Source organism: Heteronotia binoei, chromosome 12 (assembly GCF_032191835.1).
Source record: "Heteronotia binoei isolate CCM8104 ecotype False Entrance Well chromosome 12, APGP_CSIRO_Hbin_v1, whole genome shotgun sequence".
Lineage (NCBI taxonomy): Eukaryota > Metazoa > Chordata > Lepidosauria > Squamata > Gekkonidae > Heteronotia > Heteronotia binoei.
This window is the reverse complement of record NC_083234.1, coordinates 63043162-63070014: the sequence shown is the minus strand read 5'-3', so window position 1 is coordinate 63070014 and position 26853 is coordinate 63043162. Positions and strand designations below refer to the sequence as shown.

Genomic DNA, 26853 nt, shown 5'->3' with positions numbered 1-26853 from the left:
ATAATATATTTAGCATTATTAATGTATTCTATTATTTACTATCATTTATTATTATAATTGCTATTATTTACTATTATAATTATTTTCTGTTACTTCAGTTGGCCAGAAACTGACAGACACACTCTTGTGGTATAGAATTGTTGCAGCTACCTGTGCTAGGTTGTTTTTGACTTTCTCGTGATGTCAATGATCATGTATTTTGTATATCGTAAATTATTCCGTAGTAAACAATAGAATATATTAACATATGATATATTTAATGTTGACTGATGCTGCAAGGAAATTTGTTACATACTTATTGGTTTGTTTGTTGTTTATCATGGTCTACATCATTTGGTACAGATTCAAGAACATAGAAAGTATCCAAGGATCTTCCAGTTAAGAGATGCATCCAAACGTACTCCCCATTCATATTGATCCCTGAGTTTTTGGCGATCTGAATTACCTGTTCTTGTTCCCTCAATGAAATCCGGCACTTTTTTTGCAGCAGGAACTCCTTTGCATATTAGGCCACACACACTCTGATGTAGCCAATTCTCCAAGAGCTTACAGGGCTCTTAGTACAGGGCCTATTGTAAGCTCCAAGAGGATGGCTACACCAGGGGTGTGTAGCCTAATATGCAAAGGAGTTCCTGCTACAAAAAAAGCCCCAATTAAATTGATAGCGCATACATTCAGTATTTCTGATGGGCACGGGCCCATTAATACAACCCCGCACAAACGCAGTCTTGATGTGATCATACATGAGATTGTGCCAAGATTCTTTTTGTGCAGTGTTTTACCAACACATAGGAACATATTTCCTAACCCTGCACAAAAAGAATCTTGATGTGATCATATGTTGAGGTGGCCCTTTGGCAGCACTTCATTGGCATGCATGTCCATAATGCGGAGCATTATCTGACTGCAAATAAAATGAAGGAACCAAAAGCTGGGGCAAAGTGCATGTGTTTCAGTTCAGGCATTCATTTAGAAATTGTTCCCGTTGAAGTAGATAGCAGCAGAGATTGAAATTGCAAAACAATAATGGAGCAGAGCATAAAAAACCGGTTTATCCTTCTATTGAGCCATTCCATCCTTCCTTCCTTCTTTCTTGCCCAGTTCTCCCTCTTGTCAGAGGTCAGGGGCATCATATCTCCTCAGGACCTCGACCGCTTTGACAACCTGGTCTTGAAGAGGGAGATTGAATTCATGAAGGCCCGGCAGCCCTCGGGGACGGGGACCGGCACAGACTCCTACTCCATCATGTCCTACAGCGATACCGTCTCTTCTACCGGGAGTCACTTCACCTCCACCACCGTCAGTTCAGCTCGGGTAGGTGAGCTTCCTTCTCTCACAGTAAAGCATTTCTGAGTTGTTTCACAGAGCCACCATGCACACCCTTAATGGCCAAGCGTGCTCCCCACCCCTCCACTGATTCTTTTCTCCACTGTTTCTGCTGTCCTTTTTGTGGAGAAAGAGGGGGAGATGGAGAGACAGACCATTTGCTTTCTTTGCCATCCTCCATGTCCTCCTCCCGCCTTCCCTTCCAGCAAGCCTGGGTCAACCTCTTAAAGTCTCGGAGACCTCATTGCACACACTGTCTAATTACGTTATCATCATCGCCTCTGAATGTGCAGCCTTGCAGCCGCTAAATTAATTTGCTGGCCATAAAACACTTTTCATCAGAGCCGCATTAGTGGCCTCGGAAATGCAAAGCCGGTTTTAATCAGACAGTTTGCCGAAGGCTGTGGCTGGAGGTGAAGAAGCCCAAGCTGTGGTCTCTCCGTAAGGCCAGATGGCCTCTATGTGTCAAGGGTTGTTCCACCCAGGGATTATCCTCTGAATGGAGCACAGCCTGGCTTCTCTTCCTCTGGGAACTTCCATGCAACATCATGTTCTTTCCAAGTGCTGGCTTGTGAGGGTCCTGGGTAGGGTTGCCAGCTTTGGGTTGGGAAACAACTGGAGATTCTGGGGGTGGAGCCTAAGGAGGGCAGGGTTTGGGGAGGGGAAGGACATCGATTTGGGATACTGTTAGGGAGTCTGTCTTCCAAAGTGGCCATTTCCTCCAGGGAAATTGATCTCTGACACTGGGAGATCACTTGTAACCCAAGGAGATCTACAGCCACCATCTAGAGGTTGTGCAAAAAATAGAGAATCATGGCAGAGAGTGGCAGGAGAAAACCCTTAGGTTCCATGACAACCTACCTCCAAAGAAGCAATAAGACAATAGTTTAAACAAAATCTTATAATATTCAACGCACTCTCAATCACACTCTCAATTGTGGAAGGACTAGTAACTGCTTATTATAGATTGCTGATTATGAACTTTTTCTATGATTTAGTCCTTCCTTTGTATTCACTATGGGTGTTCTGCATGTCAGGGTATGTTTATAAGATGTTTTGATTGAGAGTTTGTCGAATATTATAAGGATTTGTTTAAACTATTGTCTTATTGCTTCTTTGGAGGCAGGTTGTTGTGGAACCTAAGGGTTTTCTCCTGTCACCACCTGCAGGTTGGCAACACTAGCACAGAGGGCTTTCCTGCTTAAACCAAAGTCAAACAAAGTCTTCTATGCTCTGTCTTAAAGGAGAACAGCACACTGGCTGCAGGGAGAGCCTCCATGCGAAAGCTCTTCCTACAGCCAACCCGGCAGGGGAAGGGGTGTGTGGAACTGAGCCCCACCTTCCAGATGGAGGTGCTGAGCTCCATTGTTCTGTCCCCCTCTTTAAAGGGCCACTTTTCCAGGAGGTTTCCTGGAACGACAACTGATCTCTGGAGAAAGTGGTCTGGACGACTGATCTGCAGAGGGACAACATTATTCCCTGCTGAGGTCCTCTTCACTCAGAGTGGCAACGGGCAATAGGAGTGGCTGGCAGAAGGTCTTTGGCCACCGTGATGGGCCTGACAACTGCATTCAGAGCAGCACACCCATGGTCCTCCCCATGTGATTCTCAAAACAACCTTGGGATGTAGGTGTTGGACTCTCTGGTTTTCTACATCCAAGAAGCTCTATTGATGTAGCAGCAGGGGTAAAATTCTAGCAGGAGCTCCTTTGTATATTAGGCCACACACCCCTGATGTAGCCAGTCCTCTAAGACAGGGGTGGGGAACCTTTTTTTCTGCCAAGGGCCATTTGGATATTTATAACATCATTCGTGGGCCATACAAAATTACTAACTTAAAAAACAGTGCTCCGCTAAGGGAGAATGATTCAGACCAGCAAAATTAATGCAAATAATTGTTTTTCTATTTGAAGTCATGTGGGGAGAGCCTAATTCAGCACATACATGCACACACACCCCAGTCTGCCACCCTAGGCAAATGCCTAGGTCCAGCCATATTAGACCACATACCCTAATATTAGCATGTTAGGTCACACCTAGGCTTACCAATCCCCAGGTCCCAGCGGGGGTTATTCCGCTTTCCCAGGCTCCTTCCCGCCCCCAGTCAGCTGGCCGGTGGGGGGAAGCCCCGCCGCCAGAGGACCATGTGCCTTTCCACCTCCGGAGGCTTCAGTCTCCGATTGAAAGGCTTCCTCTTGGGATGGTGTGTCTGTGTTACTTTGAAGAAGTTGGCAGCAACTCATGAGTAGAGAGGCCAATCCCTCGCTTCAGAGTTGCCAGAAACGGGGTGGGGCAGGAAGGAAACGTCTGCTGAGCACTTCATTATTCCCTATGTGGAAATGGATTCTCATAGGGTATAATGTGGAATTGATCTGGAGGTTTCAGGGGCTCTGGGGGAGCTGTTTTTTGAGGTAGAGGCACCAAATTTTCAGTATAGTATCTAGTGCCTCTCCCCAAAGTACCCCCCAAGTTTCAAAACGATTGGACCAGGGGTGCAATTCTATGAGCCCCAAAAGAAGGTGCCCCTATCCTTCATTATTTCCTATGGAAGGAAGGCATTTAAAAAGGTGTGCTGTCCCTTTAAATGTGATGGCCAGAACTCCCTTGGAGTTCAATTATGCTTGCCATACCCTTGTTCCTGGCTCCACCCCAATGTCTCCTGGCTCCAACCCCAAAGTCTCCTGGCTCCACCCCAAAGTCCAAATTGAACTGGTGGTAGCTGGCTCCAGTCTCCCACCCCTGCCAGCCCTCCTTCCCTCCAGCTGCTCCCAGCAGACCTTTAAAGGCACCCACATACCCTAGCAGCAGTCCTTCACAATGCCCACAAGAGGGAGGGGGCTCAGCCCAGCAATCCCCGAGGGCCAGACCAAGTGATCTTGAGGGCCGTAAATGGCCCTCGGGCCTGACGTTCCCCACCTCTGCTCTTACAAAAAAAAGAGCCTTATAAGCTCTTGGAGGATTGGCTACATCAGGTGAGTGTGGTCTAATAGCAGGACCTCCTGCTTGAATTCCACCCCTGCATAGCAGAGTGCACAAGGCCTTACCACGCAGCAACTTTTTGGTACTGAGTGTGCTAGCAGACTTACAGAGCCAGCAGTCAGGTTCAAAACTTTTTTTAAAAAGAGTCTTTTATTATATAGAACTCCATTCTAGACAGTATAGATGAAAGATAGAGATAGAATCTATTCTACCTACCTAGGATGGGTATGGATTTAGGGGGAAGTGCCCTGCATCCATTGTTCAGTGACAGGAAGCAACAGTGCTCCTCCTTTGTGTGTGTGAGCGAGAGGAAGTATAAGGTCAGAAGAGAGGAAATTGCTTCCAAAGAATGCTTCAGTCTACACATCAAAGGGACAGAGGCAGGAGAGTAAACAGAAAGGAAGCCCCACAATTTGCCTGTCTGTCTATCTGACTCTTTTGTAACCCCCTCTGAAGGCTGAGGCAAAACGACAGTACAAAGTCCTTCTCTTTAACAGTAGGTTAAAATGATAATCACTGACCTGAGGCCGCTCTGCGAGCTTCAAGGCAATTTGAATGCAAATCTCCCCAGGCCTAGATTGAAGCTCTAAGTCAGGGTGTCAAACTCATTTGTTACGAGGGCCGGATTTTACATAAATGAGACCTTGTCAGGCCAGGCCATGTCAGGCCGGGCCGTGTGCATACCTATTTAAGATTAGGTAGCAGAGATATAAACTTTATAAAGGACACAGACAAACACAATTAAATATTGTTTTTGAAAAAAAAAACCTTAAAACATTAGCACTCATTGGTCTTAAAGCTGTTTTATTTGTATCTCTCCCATGGGATCTAGGGAACTGGGCAAAGGAAGCTCTGGCTCTTTCCTTCCTTCCCCAGGGGACCAGGAGGGAGAGGAGCCTCATCCAATAGAAGGACGAGAGGCTTGGCTCAGTAGCTCTGCTGTGTGATTGAGAGAGCCTGGAAAGGCAAGATCTGCCTCCCTTCCCAAGGGAGGAGCATCAGCCAATGGAGAAAACAGAGGTTTTGCTCTGTAGCTCCTGTGCGATTGAGCAAGCCTGGCAAAGTAAACTGTTATGCAGAAGGAAGCAGGAGAGAGTGAGAAGGAAGCAGATGATAGCCAATTGCTTGGGGGTCTGATAGGAGCCCTCTGGGGGCCTGATAGATTCTCCAGGCCACATGTTTGACACGCCTGCTCTAAGCACTGTACCATACTGGCTCTGTGTAGAATGAAGTTTGGACCTTAGAAGGAGAGCTTGGAGGCAGGAGCCACTGAAACCCCTGGAGAAACCAGTCTAAGATTGATGGGGTGGGGGAAAATTCCCTTTGTTGCAGGATGATGGCACAGCTTTACAATCCTCAAGGCTGCCAATTGGGGGGTGGGGCCAAAACAGCCAAGCTTCTCTTTTTTCCTTTTAAAATCTGCAGGAACCGGCAAGGGAAACTTACCAGATAATTTTACTATCCTGTCATTGGATCTCAAATTTGTACCAGTTTGCATTCTGAGCCACTGACTACCAGCTCTGTGTGGCTTTGCTCACTGTACAGGATTCCTTGTCTGATGAAGTGTGCTTAGAGAGCACACGAAAGCTTACGTTCTGAATAAAACTAAGTTGGTCTTAAAGGTGCACCTTGACTCCTATTTTGTTCTACTACTTCAGACCAACACGGCTGACTACTTGGATCTATTACCATAGCGTGGTCCCTTGTTAACATCGACTTTTCTTACAAGCTGAGAGGTAATGGCCTGTAAAAAAATAGTTGTCAGTCCTAGAAATAACTTGGACCGTGTTTTGCCACAAATTCAACACACCAAGCCAGTGCGTATTTGTTGGTCTTGCAGCGTTCTGATAGGGGCGGGCTCAATCACTGCATCTGGCCTTGTTTACTTGGCTTCTAACTGACTTTCCTCTTCTCCCAGGAGCGACTCCTGTGGCTGATAGACCTCATGGAGGTAAGCATACCAGTTCCATCAACTGTCATTGCTAAGGGAGGAGGGCAGTGGAATGGGGGAATGGACTGACAGCCCACCTATATGGTGAAGGCCTCCCATGGCTGTTCTGGAACTTTTTTCCTCCCATCTCTCCTTGGACCGGTCACTCTCAGCACCGTAGCCTGCCCCTGCCTAGTATATGAATGGGTGACTTCCAAGAAATACCAGTGGTGTTGTGATGCAGAGGCAGACAATGGGAAACCGCCTCTGAACTGTCTCTTGCCTCAAAAACAAGTCTAGCTCACCACCTAGTGGCTCAGAATGCTAAAAGAGCTTGAACTTCTGGCTGCCGGACAATCTCAGGATCTCCTGGCTATACTATACACAATGCCTGATGGTGATGGAATAATAACAACAACAACAACAACAATAATAACAACAACAACAACTCTCAGCACAATCTACCTCAGAAGTTTGTTGTGGGGGATAAAATAGAGGAGAGAACTACATAAGCTGCTTAAGGAGAATGGTGGGGGAAACTGAATTAAATAAATAAAACCTTTTGTCTTTTGAAGTACCATTCTTTGAAGGCCCAGGCTATGGGAAGACGTGAGCATTAATTAGACTGAACAAATTTTGGTTACTTTTAAATTAGGCTGCTGTTTTCCTCAGGGCTGGCCCTGCTGCTAGGCGATTGCCTAGGGCGCTGGCCTTCTGAGGGTGTCAAATTGGGCACCCCCCCCATGTGACTCAGTGCCATTATTAGTGCAGGGGGGGCACCAGAAGTGAGCTTTGTCTAGGGTGTCAAACAGTCTAGGGCCAGCCCTGGTTGTCCTGCCCATGGGAGCCAGTAAGCTGAGGGTGCAGGATACCGACCTTTCGTATTAATTAACTGATTGATTAAGCGGGATCATTTGATGGCAGTGCTCTGTGGCAAGTCCAAGGCAGAGAAGACAATGTCCATCTTCTTGGACCGGCTATGTAATGCCTCACAATTCTGACTGCAAAGAGCTGATGATGGCCGCTAACTCCAACAGCTTAATAAATGGATTAGGCAAATTCCAGGACCAGTCACAATAACAAACATAGAACTTCCACCTTCAGAAACTGGATGCAATGGGGAAAGCAGTGTGAGTGTCTAAGAGCAAATGGGTGGCTGGTCTGATCCAGCAGGGCAGTTAGGTTCTCAACAAAATTGGCAATGGGGAGATTTCTGTCTTTCAGCCCTGGATTCCTGAGCAAAATCTTGTTTCTGCAGAGAACTGGAAATGATTTCCATGGCATGTTTCTTTGCTGTGTGGGCTCTTCTCTCAACCCCCATTTCTCCCCAGCTGGTATTTCGCTAGTTGTACGGTTTCTTCAAGCAGATCAGTAAACTGCAAAAATGACCCCTGGCCTATCCATCTCCACGCCTGGCCAACTGCAGAGCAGATGGCCAGGCCTGCTTCTCCCTTCCCCTGCTAATGATTTTCCAGATCACAGGCAAGTCGTATGAGCAGGAGGTTAATTGTGTAGTGCGTTAATTGAAAGCAGCTTTGCCTGATCATGGAACCCGCGTTGGTTTCCAATTTGCTAAAAATGGAGCCAGCCTCAAAGGAGGCGCTGCATGACTTTGTCCCCTCCTTAAAAGGGGATGTAATTACAAAGCTTGCAAGTTGGGGAGGAGGGGAGGAATTGCATTGTAGCCAGCAGATGTCACCAATGTTCCCTCTAAGCTGCAGAGTCTTGTGAGCAAAAAATCTACTTTGTGAGCTCCTGGCATTAAAGTGGTGAGCTATTGCATAAATTAGTGTGCTCTGGGGTCATCCTTCCTGAGCTAAGACAAGAATCTTTGAGCTGGAGGCCAAAAATCTGTGAGCTAGCTCAAGCTAACTCAACTTAGAGGGAACATTGGATGTCACCATCTTCTCCTAAAAGGGAAGCAGCAGGCTGAGCTCCAAACGGTTTCAACTCGGTGCACCAAAAGTGCTGCCGAACAGGGTTATGACATAGCGGCACAAAGAAGGTATTTTATAGCGGGTTCTATGCATTGAAGAGCGGCCCCGTGGCGCAGAGTGGTAAAGCAGCAGTACTGCAGTGCTCTAATCTGAACTCTCTGCTCACGACCTGAGTTTGATCCCAGCGAAAAGCTGGATTCAGGTAGCCGGCCCAAGGTTGACTCAGCCTTCCATCCTTCCGAGGTCGGTCAGATGAGTACCCAGCTTGCTGGGGGGGGTGGAGTGAAAAGACTGGGGAAGGCAATGGCAAACCACCCCATAAAAAGTCTGCTGTGAAAACGTGAAAGCAGCGTCACCCCAGAGTCGGAAATGACTGGTGCTTGCACAGTAGATCTTTCCTTTCCTATGCATTGAAGAGTCGAAGTATAAGTGATAACCAGCTCTTTATTAAGTACAGCATAGTAGGTGGCTGCACTACAAGACTGAGAACTAGACCAACGGGGCCAAACTTATATATCCCTGGGTTCCCACACAAGCACGTTAATTGGGTCATTCAAACTGGCAGGGGCTTGTGATTGGTCCAGGGCAGCAGAGATTTGGATCCTGCAGTCCATTGTTCCCAAGTCCCCAAGCTCAGTCCGTATGGTTCCAATGAGCCAGGCAGGAACACCTAAAGTCTTCCCTTGAGCCCACATAACAAAAAGGATGTGGCAAACATCTGCATTGTTCTGTTTTCGAAAGCTAAAAAAGGCCACACACTTGCAGATAATTGCCCTGAATATAACTAATGATTTCCTCAACTGGTTAATGCAGTTCTTGCAAGAAGAAAGAGGGGGAAATATGCTGGTGTTACATTGAGTTAAGCCAGCTTCACTGAAGTTGTGCAATAGTGACCCTGTCTGTGAGATTAATGGGAATGTTGATGAGTGCTAGCCTGGTACTATGCAAAATAGCTCACAAACCAGTCACACGCACAAGACGAGCCTTTATTGGCATATATAAAAATATAAAATACAGGGTCGGCCAGGTTACAGATTGGGAGAGCAGAAGATCCATGCAGAATAAAATCAGGATTACAAGATAAGAACACAGCAGCAACATAGTAAAACCTATTACATAGTACTACTTATCAGGACGAGTAACCATAGTTCTATAAAGAAGCTTCGCTACTAATTCAGTTATTTCCGAATCAGAATTATCAAGCAAAAAAAGCATCTTAAAATCATCAGAAGTCTTAGTTTCAAAGATCAGAAGTCTCTAAAATTCGGGCCAATATGGGATATAAGAACTCCCAGCGGGACGCCAAATAGAGAGGACACTGGAGAAGAACATGGGCGACAGTCTCAACACCATCCATTTTACGTGCTCACAAACCTCCAATTAGAAAGGAAAACAGCAATGAGCAATAATCTAGCTGCCTTTCTGTTGTTGTTTTTTTCACTTGTGGCAGTTCTTCTGCAATATTCGACGGGGGGGGGCAGTCAAGTTTCGGCCAATTTACAGTGATCTCGTTGAGTTTTCAAGGCAAGGGATGTACAGAGGTGTTCTGCCATTGCCTCCTTCTGCATCACAGCCCTGGTATTTCTTGGTGATCCCTCATCCAAAAACGAAGGCCAACCCTGCTTAGTTCCCAAGATCTCACAATATCAGGCTAGCCCAGACCATCCAGGAGTGTACATCTCTTATAATTCTCTTGAAAATGGCCACCCTCCAGCCTTTCAGTGAGGCTCCTTTCACTCCCAGTAGTTTGTCTCTGAATTCTACCTGCTGTTTCAGCCAAGGCATCCAGCTGAAAATGCCTCTGCTTCATTGTTGGACCTTGCTGAAGAAGAAGACCGCAGATTTATACCCCACCCTTCTCTCTGAATCAGAGTCTCAGAGCAGCTTACAATCTCCTTTATCTCTTTCCCCCACAACAGACACCTTGTGAGGTGGGTGGGACTGAGAGAGCTCTCACAGCAGCTGCCCTTTCAAGGACAACTCCTACAGGAGTTATGGCTGACCCAATCCCATTCCAGTAGCTGCAAGTGGAGGAGTGGGGAATCAAATCTGGTTCTCCCAGATAAGCGTCCACACATTTAACCACTACATCAAACTGACTCTCTCCCATGCTTGCTGGGGTAAAGTAGCAAGGCAATGAATGGAAAACAAAACAAATGGGGTTCATTTTCCCTTCATTCATTTTGATGTTTCCCATTTGGTTCCATCTTTACAAACAGAACCAACAGGGCTGGTTGATTTCATTGGCCACGTAATGCTTGCTGCGGGGCTGAGGTTGGTTTGTTCTTCGAGCGTTATCGACTGCCCTGCTGTTTGCTTCCAATTTCACTGTCCTTTTCTTGAAGTGTTGTGTCCACAACATGTTTAGTATGTTATAAGGCCTTGCCAGTTTTTTCATACTGCTGTATAGATAGATAGATTCATCAAAATGTGATTGCGTGTTTAACCTTTATTATTATTACTGTAAGCTGCCTTGAGCTAAGTATGGCTGAGAATGTGGAGGAAAAGGGAATAAACCCAAGAATCTCAAAGGTGGCCAGCTGGGCAGTGGGCCAAATAGCAACCAGATTTGGCTCTTGGGCTTACAGTTACATCTCTCCACCCCACCTTGCAAGAGCAGAAGGAAGCCTTTTATCCTCTTCCCCCTACCACCATTGTGGTCTTTAATGAATCCATCTGGATGCAGTGTTAAATTTCAGCCAGTCAACCCCATGCATAAGAATGGCACATTAGCTAATTCCCCAATGATAATTAAATCAGCAGGTTGGTGACAGCCTTGTCTGGCAAATGCTTTCTTTCTCTCCCCTTTTCCCTCCGCTGCCTCACTTTCCCCCCACCTCCTTCCTCTCCCACACCTTCCTGACTGACAACCTCACCAATTCCTTCCTTGCTGGGAGACTTAATTTAATTTTGCACTTTTTTTTTTTTTATCAGGATCTGCTGGTTCTGTTGACTCACTTGCAGCTGTATTTTGACATTTGATAATGGCATTTGGGCTATAATCATAATTACGAGAGGGAGAAGCACATGGTGCCAGTATGCCTCTGAGACAGGCTATTTGGGTGACAGGGAGACAGTGATGGAGAAGAGAAATAGGGGAGATGTGAATGCAGTCCAGGTGGGCCAGGTCAGGATTGCCTTCCTGGACCAAAACTTTCCAACCCCAGCTGGCCAGATGCCACTAGAGCAGGGGTGTCAAACATGTGGCCCAAGAGACAGATTATGCTCCTGGAGGGCTCCTATCAGGCATGCAAGCAACTCACTGTCATCTGCTTCCTTCTCTCTTGCATCTTTCTGCATCACAGCTTGCTTTGCCAGGCTTGCTCAATTGCACAGGAGCTACAGAGCAAAGCCTCTATTTCCCCCACTGGTTGACCAGCACACCATTGGTTGACCAGGTGTGTTTAAAGCCTGCCATGGTCACTTCTCCAGTGGAGGGGTCTGGCAACAGGCACAATGGAAAAAGCAGAAGAGCTCAGCTGGGCTTAGAGCTATCACCACCAGAACAAGTTCTCCAGGATGATATTTACAAAAACTTGCAATGCCCAGCCATTGCATGTTTTCTCCTGGATCTTAGGCTCAAAGCTTGCTTTGACCATGAGATTTCTGTAATGGATATCGATAAACCAAAAGTAGGTTTGCAACTTACGTATGCACACCTGACTCAAGATGGCTACAGCACAGGCACTTTCTCCAGATTTTGATGCAATCATTCAGAGCCAGAGGTGTCAGTTGTCAGAAACTGTAAAATAAACAAAATATTGCAAGAGTGCTAATCTTTTAAGCATGTTTTAATTATTATTTTTTTAAAAAAAATAGTTTTCCTTTATAAAGTTTATATCTCCACTATCTGGCATTACATTTTATGATGCACACAGCCCGGCCTGACAAGATCTTATTTATGTCAGATCCAGCCCTCACAAGCCAGGACATGAATGTTGTTTGTCCCCAGAATGTGGCATTCAAAGGGGTGGTGCTTCTATACAAAAACATTCAGACAAACTTTACAGGAAGCTTGTAGAAGCAGGGAAGCTTGTAAAAGTAGAGTATGATGGTGACATCCCTCCTTTGTACCTATGAGCTGGAGTATGGCTTAGTGGTAGCTTACCTGTTTTGAATGCAGAAAGTCCCAGGTACAATCCCTGGCATCTCCAGTTAAGAAAGATCAGGTAGCAGTTGATGTGGAAGGTCTAAAGACCCTGGAGAGTTTCTGCCCAGTTTGGTGTAGTGGTTAAGTGTGCAGACTCTTATCTGGGAGAACAGGGTTTGATTCCCCACTCCTCCATTTGCAGCTGCTGGAATGGCCTTGAGTCAGTCATAGCTCTCGCAGGAGTTGTCCTTGAAAGGGCAGCTGCTGTGAGAGCCCTCTCAGTCCCACCTACCTCACAGGGTGTCTGTTCTGGGGGGAAAAGATAAAGGAGATTGTGACTGCTCTGAGGTTTATACCAATTTCGCACTCACCTTATTCCATCCTCACGTCCATCTTCTCCACGCGGCATCCTCCCGATTTCCCACTCTTTGCGCCAGGGCTGCAGCAAACATCGCAGTTTTCATGCAGCAAATGGAAACCTCTAAAAACCAGTTTCTGTTTGCAGCGCAAAAATCGTGATATTTGCTGCAGCCCCGGCACAAATAGCGGGAAATCGGGAGGATGCCACGCAGAGAAGACAGATGTGAGGATGGAGTAAGGTGAGTGCAAAATCAGTCTCCGAGTGGAGGGCAGGATATAAATCCAATATCTTCTAAATCCAATATCTGTAGACAGCACCATCCTTGATAAACCAGTAGTCTGGCTCAACAGAAAGCAGCTTCATGCATGTGGGGCTGTGTCTTTTGCCTCTCTGCAGCTGGTACTCAGAGACACACTGCCTCTGGATCTGGAAGCTTCATTTAGCTACCATGGCAAATAGCTATTCATAGATCTCTCCTCCACGAATCAAACCCATTTATGTTGTTCAGCTGTTGAAAAACCCAGGGATTTTTCAGGAAGAACCCACTCCTGAAAGATCACTCCTGAAAAATCCACGTGGATCGACAGTTATGTGTTCTGTGCATATGGGGGGCGGGGGGGGGGGTGCCAGGGGTATGATGGACTCAGTCCAGATCCTAAGGGTGCAAAGGCGTGTTCAAAGCCTGCCATGGTCAGTTCTCAGTGGAGGGGTCTGGCGACAGGCACAGTGGAAAAGCAGGAGAGGTCAGCTGGGCTTAGAACTATCACCACCACCAGAACAAGCTGTCCAGGATAAAGAGGCAATCAGAAAACCGAGGCTTTCTAGGGCCGGAGAGCTCTCAACCAGTCCTTGGTGCCGTGTGCTAAGGCCCAGTCAGGGGACACCAGGGGCCAGTGTGGAGTTTACAGTCCCAGCAGTGTTGCCCGTTCACCAGAACTTCCCTGATGCGATGTCCACTCTTGCAACTGACCTTGATTCACAAACTGTAAAATGCTGGGGCCTGACAGCCTGGTATGAATTTCTCCCAAGGTATGCATGTACATACGATTTCACAGGATGGCTGTGATTTCACAGGATTCACTGCAAGTTAGCCACTGAATCCAGCCTGATCGCCTGTGATGAATTAGGACTGCGCACAGATGACCAGGCAAAAAAGTCTTTGGAAACTAGGGGCGTTTTCGCACAGAGCTTACCCCCGGAGCGACGCCCTCTTCACCGCGCAGCGTCTGCGCGGATTTCGCACCAACTGCTCCGCAGAACCAGGAAGAGCCGCGAAGTGCTGAGCCTTTTGCATCGCAAATGTAAACCGCTAAAAACCAGTTTACATTAGCGACACAAAAGCCGCGGCTCTTCCTGGTTCTGCGGAGCAGTTGGTGCGAAATCCGCGCAGACACTGCGCGGTGAAGAGGGATGTCACTCCGGGGTAAGCTCTGTGCGAAAACGCCCTAGGAAACCACCTCTTTCTGAAGCATCCATGGAGCAGGGCTGAGTGCTGAGAAATGGGGTGGCAAACCCACATGACTAAATCAGCCCTGTGTCTTGCTCTCCAGCAATAACTGGGGGGGGGGGGGTGTTGTTTCCTGCCTACAGAATACGTCGGACTTGGAAGTGAGTGGAAACGGATGCCAGAGCAGCATCAATGCTCTGCCGGATATCTCCCTGGTAAGGCATGCTCTCTTCTTCCTTTTCCTCTTCCTGATAAGGCTACCTTGTGACCAGGATTGAGATTTCTGCAGATGGCAACAGAAGGATGCCTTTCATGATCTGGAAGCCAGTGAAAAACGTGCACACTTGTGAGCATGAAATGATCATAAATTGACGTCGTTAGCGATGAGCTTGCACAGGAGCTGTCTGACGTTTATTCCGCTATAGGCTTTGCTGGCAAATTTCAGTACTGACATGAAGAGCTTAATTGCACCACGGAGAAAAGATCTTGATTGTGGTATTCCTTTTCTGAACGTTTATGTAGCTCAGCATTGTGAAGGCCAGGGGCACTGTGTTGTACCAGTCTGAGCACTTCGCACAAATCCATTTCGACAGGTTGAAGGACTAGAAGCTTGCTTGGTATAGAACCAGAATCAAGAATGAGCAGCCCTGTCCTTTCTTGTTCTAGAACTTTGCTCTGTACACAACCCTTCTTTCATTCCACATTTGCCTAGGGAAATTTCCAAAATGAATTCTCTTAACTGGAACCAGTAAAATTCTCCACAGTTTTTAGTGCATTTGTTGTCGCTTCCAAGATCTCTGGTTTCTCCTCAGATCACATAAATCCTCCGAGTTCTCGTCAGATCTCGGAAGCTAAGCGGGGTTGGCTCTCATTAGTATTTGGATGGGTGACCTCCAAGGTTGTGACTCTGAATCAGGCAAGGGCAATCCACCTCTGATTTGTCTCTTGCCTTAAACACGAGTCTAGTTGGCCACCTAGTGGTGCGTAACCCTAAAAGAGCTAGAAGTTCTGGCTGCCGATCTTATGATCTCCTGGCTATACTGCACACACTGGCATCCAATAATTATTAATTACTGTTACTGTCCAGATGCACACATCTGTATTAATAAAACTCTACTGAGAAATATGTGATGTGATCGTTGATAACCGGCCGTCATGATTCCTCTTTTTTTTTTTTTGCATTAGTAAAAAGAGCACACGAAAGAATCTTGATTCAACCACATATACAATCACATTAGGATTCCATTTTTTACAGTGGTTTATATGTGCACACTTGCATGTTGGTAGCATTGCAAAAAGATGGCGAAAAAAGACAAAAACGAACTGGGTGTGCACAGTACTCTGTATAAAATGTGAAGATGAAAACAAAATAATGGGGGTTTCCTAAGACTAGGTAATTTGGCATTTCCGAAGCATCTCTGCATGAAATAGGAATAACTCCAAGTATCCTGCAGTTGTTTGCTCATTCTGCAGAGAATCTCTACTTAAAATCTTGCTAGGAATTAGAGTTTTGGCTTGGTAAGGCAGACCCACATGAACATATGAAGCTATCTAGTATGGAGCCGAACCACTGGTCCACCTAATTCAGTACTGCCTATAAACTGACAGAAATTCTCTGGGGTCTCAGGAGACGAAAGGCCTTTTCCAGCATCTGTTAGACAAAACTCTTTAGCAGGAGACAGAAACCTTCATGCAAAGCATACGCTCTCCCCCTGACCCATAACCCTGCCCTATTAATTGCTTTTATTCTGAGTCAGGCCACTGGGCCATCTAGTTCAGGGGTGGTCAAACTATAGCTCAGGAGCCACATGTGGCTTTTTCACACATATTGTGTGGCTCTTGAAGCCCCCACCGCCCCATCGGCCAGCTTGGAGAAAGCATTTGTCTCTTTAAATCATTTCACTAAGCCAACTCAGCTTGGCTTTTAAATTAGCTTTTAATAACTAACGGGGAAGTGACCACTATACCCCAGCATGATCTAAACCCATCCCAGTATAGAGCGCCAAACAATATTTGACAACATTACTGTAAGCAGCGCTAAATACAAACTACTAATACTGACGCCATCTTGGATTTTAGGAGTGAAACTAAATGTATTGTATGTGAACAATGATTTTTAACGATTTTACAGTGTGCTATTTAAATTATGTATTTTTAACTGTTGTTAGCTGCCCTGAGCCTGATAGGGGAGGGCGGGATATAAATATAATAAATAAATAAAGTTAAAATTGCTTTCTTTCCACCTCTCCCTCCCCTCCCATCTATTTGCCTTCCTTCCTTCCTTCCTTCCTTCCTTCCTTCCTTCCTTCCTTCCTTCCTTCCTTCCTTCCTTCCTTCCTTCCTTCCTTCCTTCCTTCCTTCCTTCTGGCTGTCAAACATCTGAGGTTTATTCTGTGTTGCTCTTACGTTAAGCAAGTTTGGCCACCTGTGATCTAGCTTAATATTATCTTGAGCTGGCAACAGCTGTCCCTGATTTCAGGCAGTCTTTTCTGAGAGATCCTATCAGAGATCCTTTAATTGGAGAAGCCAGGATTGAACCTGGAACCTTTAGCATGCAGTGGGCGGGGGGGGGGGAGTGCTATACCACAGAGCTATGGCCCTTTGTCTCTAGAGCAAAGCATCAGAATGCAGATGGCAACACATTGGCCATTCCTCAGAAACAGGAGCGCTCCCTCTGTGCTAGGCAGCCCATCCTAATGGCCTTTGTTTTGTTGGCTTTATCAGGATGACGTCTCTTCTTTCCCCGAGGAGCCTCCGGCTTTCAAGCCTCCACCACCCAGTCCTTCTCAAACAGCAGACTCCTCCTCTTCCCAGAGCAGAAACACAGCGAAAGACACCCTCACAAGGCCTTCTTCTGAATCTTCCCAATCCGGCCTGTTCTTTGTGGCGCCCAGGATCCCCACAGCATCTCCAAGCCTCTCCGAGAGAGACACCAGCAGCATCACCTCTATAGCCACCTCCTCCACAGAGGATTCTTCCCCCAGCAGCATCTACGCCTCTGTCTCCAGAAGGTCCATGGATGCCCACTTGTCATTGGTCAACCAGCAACCAATAGGGCCTTTCCCCAGGGTCCAGTCACCAACCCGATTGAAGACTCCTTCCCCGGAGGCTACTCTGGCCAGCAGCCTCCCAAGCCCCAAAGCACCATCCCCTTCTTCTCCTCCTCCTCCTCCTCCACCATCTCACCCGGCTCCTCCTCCTCCCAATGAAAAGGGCGGCCTGGAGTCCAGCACCACCCAGCATTTCATCATGGTAGAAGTCCATCGGCCCAACGGTGAGCCAGATGTCAATGAAGTGAGGTCTTTGCCCCAAGCTAGAGGTAAGATCTTCTCTGATACTCGAAACACTTGGGTGTCATCACAGGAGGGTAATGGCGGATAAGCCAGCACCAAAATGGAGAATAAACCAAGACAGCCCTTGACACACCCGTTCATGTATGGGGTGAAAACAAGGCAATTTTCTTCTTCATCCTCTCATAGCTGAATAAAGAATGAGTGACAGATGTAGGCAGGCCTTGACTTCAGCAGGAGCTCACAGGAGCACAGCTCCTGAACCTTTCTGAGGGTTCCCCCTCCTCCTCCCCACCTACCTACCTTGTCCATTGAATAGTAGGTGCACCTGCATAACAATCCCTGGATTAGGAGAGTGGGCAGCCAGCCAGCCACCAGGAGCTTTGCCACACCCCCAGCAGCCCTCATTAACCCCTGGAGAAGCCCGCACCAGCCTTTCTCCACTTCTTATGTGATTTTGGGCAGCAGGTGGCTTGCTGGCCTTTTGACTGTGGCGGGTGGGGGAGGCAGCCAAGGAGAGCCCCAAGTGAGTGAGGCCTGCTTGGGCTGACCGGATCTCTAGCCAGCCCAAGCAGGCTTCACTAGCCCGGGGCTCTCTTTTTTTTGCATCAGGTTGCTTTTGGAGGGGGGGCGGCATATGCTAATGAGCTCCACCACCTATTTTTCTACAAAACAACCCCTGGATTTAGGACACATACAAGAAAGTTCTTTGAACTGTGTATAATTAACTTACGAAAAAGGCTTGAAGGCCAGTATTAACTTCCCAATCTTCTTGGCCCAATATACATAAATGTCTTCTATCTCTTACTATTGCTAGATACAGATATAAGGTCATCTCTGACAAATCTGCTGCTCCACAAGAAGCAGAATTATAAAGCAAGCACGACCAATAAAATAAAGCTTCATTTTGTTTTCTGTCAGCTCTGCGAAGCACATTGGCGGCGCTAGGGGTAAGAGAACCCATTTGATGTAGTGGTTAAGAGCAGCACAGACTCTCATCTGGAGAACCAGGTTCGAAGCCAGCTGGGTGACTTCGGGTCAGTCACAGTTCGCTCAGCCAAAAAATAAAAAATAAACTTAGGTCACCACAAAAAGAGCTAGAGTGTCTGGTTGCCAGACAATCTTCGGATCTCCTGACTATTACCACACCCACTCCCATATGATGAGTTAGGAGCAGTGTTCCCTCTAAGTTGAGTTAGTGTGAGCTAGCTCACAGATTTTTAGCCTCCAACTCACACGTTTTTGTCTCCGCTCAGGAAGGAGGACCCCAGAGCACACTAATTTATGCAGGAGCTCACCACTTTAATGCCAGGAGCTCACAAAGTAGATTTTTTGCTCACAAGACTCTGCAGCTTAGAGGGAACATTGGTTAAGGGTCACTTCAGCATCTTTGGTGGCCTCTGAGGCTTGTGATCAAGTCCACAGTCCAGATAGTTTCACATAGACCTTTTTAGATGTTACAGTCCCACCCACCAGTCCTGTACGCTCCCAGCAATCCTCCCCCTATGCACAGCGAACCAGTTTGGTGAGCAGAGGCAATGCTTGTATTTAACAAGAATGTAAAGCTCTGATGTGCACAAATTAATCCCCGGGTTTTGCAGGGTTTGCATTCACACATTCTGAGGCAGTAGGTGTATGGTAAATACACATCACACATTGAAACTCTACGTATTGGCAGTCTGGCAGACAGCGCGTGATCCTGGTATACACAGTTGGTAGGTATGGACTGTTGTAACATCTCAAAAGGGCTTACAGCAACAACTATGACACAACACATAATTAGCTTGTGGGATTCACTGCCACAAGATGCAGCAGAAGCCATTTGCATAAAGGGTTTTAAAAGAAAACCAGATAAATACGTGAGGACTAAATGAAACCAGGGGTGCTACCAAATTTCACTGCCCTACTGTTCCCACCCCAAAATCCCCACTTTAGTTTTGCTTCTCCCCGGTCTGCAGGGGTGGAATTCTAGCAGGAGCTCCTTTGCATATTAGGCCACACACCCCTGATGTAGCCAATCCTCCAAGAGCTTTTAGAAAAGAGTCTTGTAAACTCTTGGAGGACTGGCTATATTGGGGGGTGTGGCCTAATATGCGCAAAGGAGCTCCTGCTAGAAATCCATCCCCGCTGGTCTGCATCAAAACTACAAGTCTGCCTTTCTTCCCTTTTTCCTGCTTCCCCATGCCACATGAAATTTAAAATAGCCGAGTCCATTTACGCTACTTTTAATGTCAAATTGAAATCGGTGGTGTAACAGACAAATCCAGGAGCAATGGAGATAGATAAAAATGAGCAACTTCCCAACAACATACATAACCAAAAAGAAATAAAGAAGGGTAGTAATTCATACATCCCCAAAGAACGGATCCCTGCTTGGAGTCAAAGGTTCTCTGAGCGCCTGTTGCTAAGTGAGAGGGCAGCGGCCGTGTACAGCTGTTGCCTTAAAGTCCTATTTGTGGGTTTTCCAGAAGCATCTGGCTGGCCTCTGTAGGAAACAGGAGCTTCAGCTAGAGAGGCAAGTGGTTAACCGTCTCTTCTTATATTCTGATTCTGTAGCCTTAAAAAAAACCCAACCTGCATAATCACTTACAATATTTGAACATGTCTACAGACCATCCTGACCTGGTAGCTCAGACTAGCCCGATCTTATGAGATCTCAGAAGCTAAGCAGGATGAGTCCTTGATAGTACTCGAATGGGAGACTACCAAGAAATACCAGGGTTGTGATGCAAAGGCAGGCAATGGCAAACCACCTCTTGCCTTGAAAACCCTACAGGGTTGCTTTAAGTCAGCTGCAACTCGACAGAAGAATAAAAAAATACATCTCAAGACTACAAATCCCATGGTGCTGTGTTTATGCTTCTGGTAGGCAGAGGCAGGGAGAAGGGGGAGCTGGAGACTTGCATTTTCTGGATTTGCAGCCAGCCTGAATTTTGGGGAGGAAAAGCTGAAAGGTCTATTACCTAGGAAACTGGTGACCTTAAATATAAGCCAGAGCCCTACTTAGACTTTTTTAGGAGACAAACTGAGGAGCCTAGAAATTAACAAACCACAAAGGAGCGTAAAATTTCTGTGCCTGCCTGCGAAGGGATTCCAAAATACTGCGCTCTTTAAGACTATTAGTATCATTTTCCTTCACAGATCTTTTGCTGTGACTTTGCTTCCCTCTTGTGGTCCACTTTGCATACTGCAAGCATCTTTCATTTTACTTTGAGATTTCATGCAAATTCTTCCCAAGCGTGGCTGTTCTTGGTCTTTTCTCTTTCCATTGTTCTCATTTGGCAGGGGGTAAAGAATGAGGAGGCTTGAGTCAAATCTCCCACGGGATTGTACGAATGACAGGGCCAAATATCCCACCATCAATGGCTACTCTGCCCCACTGTGCAGATCCAGCCAGTGAGAAAAACGCTTCCTTGATTTAAAACATTTTGTTCCTTTTTCTTAGCATAGTGCCACTAAGACATCTTGCAACACTCATAATGTATTCTGACAACAAAATACAATATGTAACCATTTAGAAAACCTACAGAAAAAGAGGTAAATAAAAAGATGTGTAAAGGAGCATATTAGGCCACACACCCCAGATGTAGCCAATCCTCCAGGAGTTTACAGTAGGTCCTGTAAGAAAAGCCCTGTCAGCTCCTGGAGGACTGGCTACATCAGGGGTCCTAAAGGAGTTCCTGCTACAAAAAAGCCCTGATTCAGCCAAATACAGATTAGACAATCTGATTCAGCTACCCAAAATAGCCACACCCAGAAAAAAGCCAATATTCGGCTTTTATTCAGACAAAACTAGAAGGCATTTAAAGACATCAAGTGAGTGAGTGAAATTTTCCATTATACCCTATGAGGATGGTCCCCATAGAATATAATGTAGATTAATAAATCAAGTTTCCCAATTATTTATCCATACCTATACTGGTATTCTGGAATATTCAGGAACACCAATATTTTTCTGGTCCAATAGACCTGAATAGGGGGGAGGGGGAATGAAGAGGTGTTTTGCTAGCTCTTTCTTTCTTTCTTTCTTTCTTTCTTTCTTTCTTTCTTTCTTTCTTTCTTTCTTTCTTTCTTTCTTTCTTTCTTTCTTTCTTTCTTTCTTTCTCTTTCTTTCTTTCTTATTTTTGTGTATTTGTGTGAGTGTGTGCGCGCGTCTGCATCTGGAAGTCATGGCAGCTTCTGGTGACTGACCCCTACTGGGCGCCTGGAGGATATTCAAGGAAGTGGTTGAATAAAGCCTGACCCTGCCTTCCAGCCCTGGTCTTCCAAGTACTTGCTAGACTCCCATGCAAGTATTTGCTAGTCAACCCTGCTTAGCTTCCAAGATCTGACAAGATCCGACTTGCCAGAGCTATCCAGGTCAGTGTGTGGCTAGAGTTTTCAAACAAGCTTCTGGGTGGCCGAGCTTTGAATCCCCACTCTGCCATGGAAGTTTGCTGGCCAACTTAAGTATCATAACTTAAGTATCATAATGCCCCTGTATAAATCGATGGTGCGGTCTCATTTGGAGTACTGTGTGCAGTTCTGGTCGCCACACCTCAAAAAGGATATTATAGCATTGGAGAAAGTCCAGAGAAGGGCAACTAGAATGATTAAAGGGCTGCAGCACTTTCCCTATGAAGAAAGGTTGAAACGCTTGGGACTCTTTAGCTTGGAGAAACGTCGACTGAGGGGTGACATGATAGAGGTTTACAAGATAATGCATGGGATGGAGAAAGTAGAGAAAGAGATACTTTTCTCCCTTTCTCACAATACAAGAACTCGTGGGCATTCGATGAAATTGCTGAGCAGACAGGTTAAAATGGATAAAAGGAAGTACTTCTTCACCCAAAGGGTGATTAACATGTGGAATTCACTGCCACAGGAGGTGGTGGCGGCCACAAGTATAGCCACCTTCAAGAGGGGTTTAGATAAAAATATGGAGCACAGGTCCATTGGTGGCTATTAGCCACAGTGTGTGTGTATATATAAATTTTTTTGCCACTGTGTGACACAGAGTGTTGGACTGAATGGGCCGTTGGCCTGATCCAACATGGCTTCTCTTATGTTCTTAACTTTGGGCCAGCCATATGCTTTCAGCCTAACCTACCTCACAGGGTTGTCGTGGAGATGAAGGAAAAGAGAGTGTAGTAAGCGACTTTGGATCCTCATTGGGAGAAAGTTGGGGTTGAAATGAAATAAATAATACATATCCAACTGTGTGTCACTCACACGTACTTGAAGGTCACAGTGGGTCAATAGCAGGAGATTGATGGAGCAAAACGCCTGAGAGAGCAAAACTACGGAACATCCACAGATCCCAAGGAGCCACATTCACCCGAGCTTAATATTATTGGATATTATAATTAGAGATTTATACCCCACTTTTCTCCCCCAGAAGAGGCCTACACCAGTTTACAACATCATTCCCCCTTCCCCATTTTCACAACAACCCTAGGATGTAGACCAAACTGAGAGTGTAGACCCAAGGTCACCCAAGCAAGCAATCATGGCAGAGTGAGGGTTCAAACCTGGGCCTCCCACAGCCTAGTCAACATTCTAACCACTGCACAAGGAAATCCAGTACATTGAGTTACTCCTGGAAGTAGACAGGCAGTTGGTGTAATTGTGCCAAGACCAGCAATACAGGTTCCCTTTAGATCACCCCCAATGACAGCTGCAAACAGAGAGCCAGTTTGGTGTAGTGGTTAAGTGTGCAGACTCTTATCTGGGAGAACCAGGTTTGATTCCCCACGCCTCCACTTGCAGCTGCTGGAATGGCCTTGGGTCAACCATAACTTTCACAAAGGTTGTCCTTGAAAACACAGCTTCTGGGAGTGCTCTCTCAGCCCCACCCCCCTCAAAGGTTGTCTGTTGCAGGGGAAGAAGATAAAGGAGATTGTAGGCCACTCTGAGACTCTGATTCAGAGAGAAGGGAGGGGTATAAATCTATGGTCTTCTTCTTTTGGAGACGGTGCGCAGAGAGCATGGCTGCAGCCATACCAGAGTCTGGGTCCCCTCTCCCCTCCATCCTCTTGTGGAAAACATCAGTTGCGAAAAGTTGAAGAGATGCAAACGGGTGTTCCAGTTTTGACCTGCAAATTGCATGTGATGACTGTGTAGGAATTAACGATTACCGTTAATGTTACTTATTAGTCAGCAACACTCCCCAAGGGCGAGACATGAATAATTTGCAGCCTGCAGGGCTCTGCAGCCTCCAATGTGTCTCTAGATCTACGTGTTAAAAGTCGTGAATCATCTCCTTCCAGCCAGCTTCTCCTTAAAGTGAAAACTAGCTTTTGGGATGAAGGAAGCTATTTCACAGCAAGCCAGATCTTGAGTCCATCCAGCTCTGTATTTTTTGGATGGGCAGTTGTTCCCTGGGGCCTTGGGCACCCCAACCCCTGCTGCTTTGATGTCCTTTTCCCCCGGGGATGCTGGAGATCACACCCGTATCCTAAGGAAAGGCCCTCCCACTGGGGGCCAGCCCATCCATTAGGTACACTTAGACAACTGCCTAGGGTGCCAGAGGTAGAGGGGCACCCAAACTCACCTTGTTACTGCCCTACCTACCCACATTATCAGGGGTGATAGAATGGGCTGTACCACAGCAGCTGAAGGTGGGGAGGGTCACATTTTTAATGCCTCTGTGTCAAAACTCTCTGCAAATTAAAGCTAAATTAATACATCAGGGAGAGGTTTCACTTAGCCCTTGCAAGTTTTCTGCTTGCAGGGAATCAGGGGTAGCTCTCCAGATGGCTGGGGCTGATGGGAGTTGTAGGCAAAAAACATCTGGAGAGCTACCATTGGCCACCCCTGGTTTAGACAAAGAGGTCTGGAAAAGGGAATCCTTCTGCAGCCTCAAAAGGAGCCATCTGGTCTATGACCTCAACACTAAGCCATTTCAGACCAGACTAGAGACCAGGGATGGACAAGGGCCAGGGGAAAAAAGGTCTGCCTGTGAAGATGTTGTGAAGGAGAGAGGGGGGACACGGCAGAGGAGACACGCGGAGCCAGGCATGCTGGGCTGGATCCAACCAACTTTTCCCCCACCATGGCATCCTGGGACTGACATGAACAAAAGCCTTGCCCGATGGACTGCACAAGGGAAGGGGACCTAGGAGTGGGAAAGGTGGCTGGACCCAACCGCCTACTGCAAAGGCCCCCTACACCCCAAAGGCCTCCTTCAGCCCCAGCTGGTGGTCGCCTGAGGCAATGCTGGCATCAGGTATAAGTAGGTGGGGCTGAGAGAGCTCCGAAAGAACTGCTCTTTCAAGAACAGCTCTGTGAGAACTTGCAACTGACCCAAGATCACTTCAACAGCTGCATGTGGAGGAGTGGTTCTCCCAGATAAGAGTCCATGCGCTTAACCACTACACCATTGGCTTGGGATGGAGTAAGGCAATATTCTTGACTTAAGAGTCAATAACTCTAACCCAATTATCAGTTAATTTACCCTTAATAGGATATTTATTTATACATATAAACATCTATATGTATGAATGTGTTTATTGATTGATCGACTGGCAAACTGGACGTTATCTTAAATGCTAAATAAGATGTTCTGCAAGGTTATATATACTATAGTACTTTATGCATGGTAGAATTTTATTATATGTGGAATTAATCTACTTGATACTTCATTCAACAAGTTCTGTACAACTTGGAAATTTCAGTAAACATATCATATGCTTAAAAAACGGAAAGGAAAGGTCCCCTGTGCAAGCACCAGTCATTTTTTACTCTGAGGTGACATTGCTTTCACAACGTTTTCATGGCAGACTTTTTATGGGGTGGTTTGCCATTGCCTAAGAGAGCCCCGTGGCACAGAGTGGTAAAGCTGCAGTACTGCAGTTGGAGCCCTCTGCTCATGACCTGAGTTTGATTCTAATGGAAGCTGGTTCAGGTAGCCGGCTCAAGGTTGACTCAGCCTTCCATCCTTCCAGGGTCGGTAAAATGAGTACCCAGCTTGCTGGGGGGGGAAGCGTAGATGACTGGGGAAGAAAATGGCAAACCACCCCATAAAAAGGTCTGCCGTGAAAATGTTGTGAAAGCAACGTCACCCCAGAGTCGGAAATGACTGGTGCTTGCACAGGGGACCTTTCCTTTCCTTGCCATTGCCTTCCCCAGTCATCTACACTTCCCCCCCAGCAAGCTGGGTACTCATTTTACCGATCCTGGAAGGATGGAAGGCTGAGTCAACCTCAAGCTGGCTACCTGAAAACCCAGCTTCACTGGGGATCGAACTCGGATCGTGAGCAGAGCTTAGGACTGCAGTACTGCAGCTTTAACACTCTGTGCCATGGGGCTCTTCAAAAAAAGAAAAATCACTGCACCAAACTGGCTCTCCTGGCTTTCCATCAGTTGTCCTGTGGAAAATGGCTCCTTTGGAGAGCGGATTCTCCCATCCCCAAACCCTGTCCTTGCCAGGCTCCACTCCCAGATTTCCAGGAATTTCCCAGCCCCAAGCTGCCAACCCTAACTACCCTGGCCTGCCAGGGGCTTTTGTGTGGAGAAAGGAACCGGGGACAAGAGTCTGTTCTGTGTCTAGCATCTCCCCAGCCTGCTTGCTGGGGAGCAGCCCATCCCACCTCGCTAACCACCATTTCCTGTCCTCCTCTGCTCTCAGTCTCCACTCTCTCCCAGCTCTCTGACAGTGGGCAGACCCTCAGTGAAGACAGCGGCGTGGACATCGGGGACGCAGAGCTGAGCACCAAAGACAGGAGCCGGCTGCAAGGTCCCCTCAAGGGCAGAAGCCCCCAGGAAGTGCTGAGGAGCGACGGGCTGGCCGAACCACTCCCCAAACCGGTAAGATGTTGCTGGAGGTGGCAGGCTGAAGGAAGAGAAACGGAACCTCCCAGGGATGCTGTCAAAGTGCTCCGTTAAATTCCTACCAGGGTTTCAGAGCTCTGGATTGCTGGGTCTACTTTCCAAAGCATAGCTGAGACATTAGAGAGTCTTCCAGCCCTGCTTGGTTTTTATTTCTTCATTTGGTGCAGATTTGCTGCATGTGATTACAGTGCTGGATTAAACCCTGTGGAGGCCCCCGGGCAGTTGAAATCTTGGGGGGCCCTGTCACAAATGATCTCAGAATCCCAGCGCCTACCCCACTGCCCATGGCCTTCATCGCTTCCTGCAAGCCCCTTCTTAAAAGCCCCTTTGACTAAGCTGCAGGGGAGAGGCAGAGAGAGGCCAGCATGGCTTTGACGCCAGCAGCAGCCACACCAGGCAAGTCGGGCAAAGAGCAGCTCAGTTGCTGGCTGGGAGGGCTGCAAACAAGGTGGAAACCAGGGAGGAAAGCTGTCCCAGGTCCCCTAAAGGCATGGGGGCCCATAGATCAGTGCCTACTTGGCCTAATTGTTCATCTGGCTCTGTGTGGTTTGCCTGCATGTGTGTTGGTTTTGCCACAACTTCCTGCTGCCTGTGCAGTCAGTGAGGCAGGCAAAAGGGAACCAGACAACTTCTGCTCCAAGCTTTCCATCATCTCCACCGCCAGGAAAATGGAGATCGCTCC

At 46.9% G+C, this 26853-nt stretch overlaps 1 protein-coding gene across 2 annotated transcripts in view; it reads left to right on the top strand.

Moving 5' to 3' along the window:
- Positions 1 to 26853, top strand: part of WHRN (whirlin) — a 183763-nt gene that overhangs the window by 149136 nt on the left and 7774 nt on the right. Inside the window, exons 7-11 of one of the 2 annotated variants that reach the window (XM_060251357.1) lie at positions 1102 to 1314; positions 6224 to 6256; positions 14214 to 14285; positions 16795 to 17389; positions 25969 to 26147. In XM_060251357.1, coding sequence (XP_060107340.1) covers positions 1102 to 1314; positions 6224 to 6256; positions 14214 to 14285; positions 16795 to 17389; positions 25969 to 26147 — 1092 coding nt within the window. The remainder of the gene's footprint in view (positions 1 to 1101; positions 1315 to 6223; positions 6257 to 14213; positions 14286 to 16794; positions 17390 to 25968; positions 26148 to 26853) is intronic. The other variant, XM_060251358.1, reaches the window with a different exon arrangement.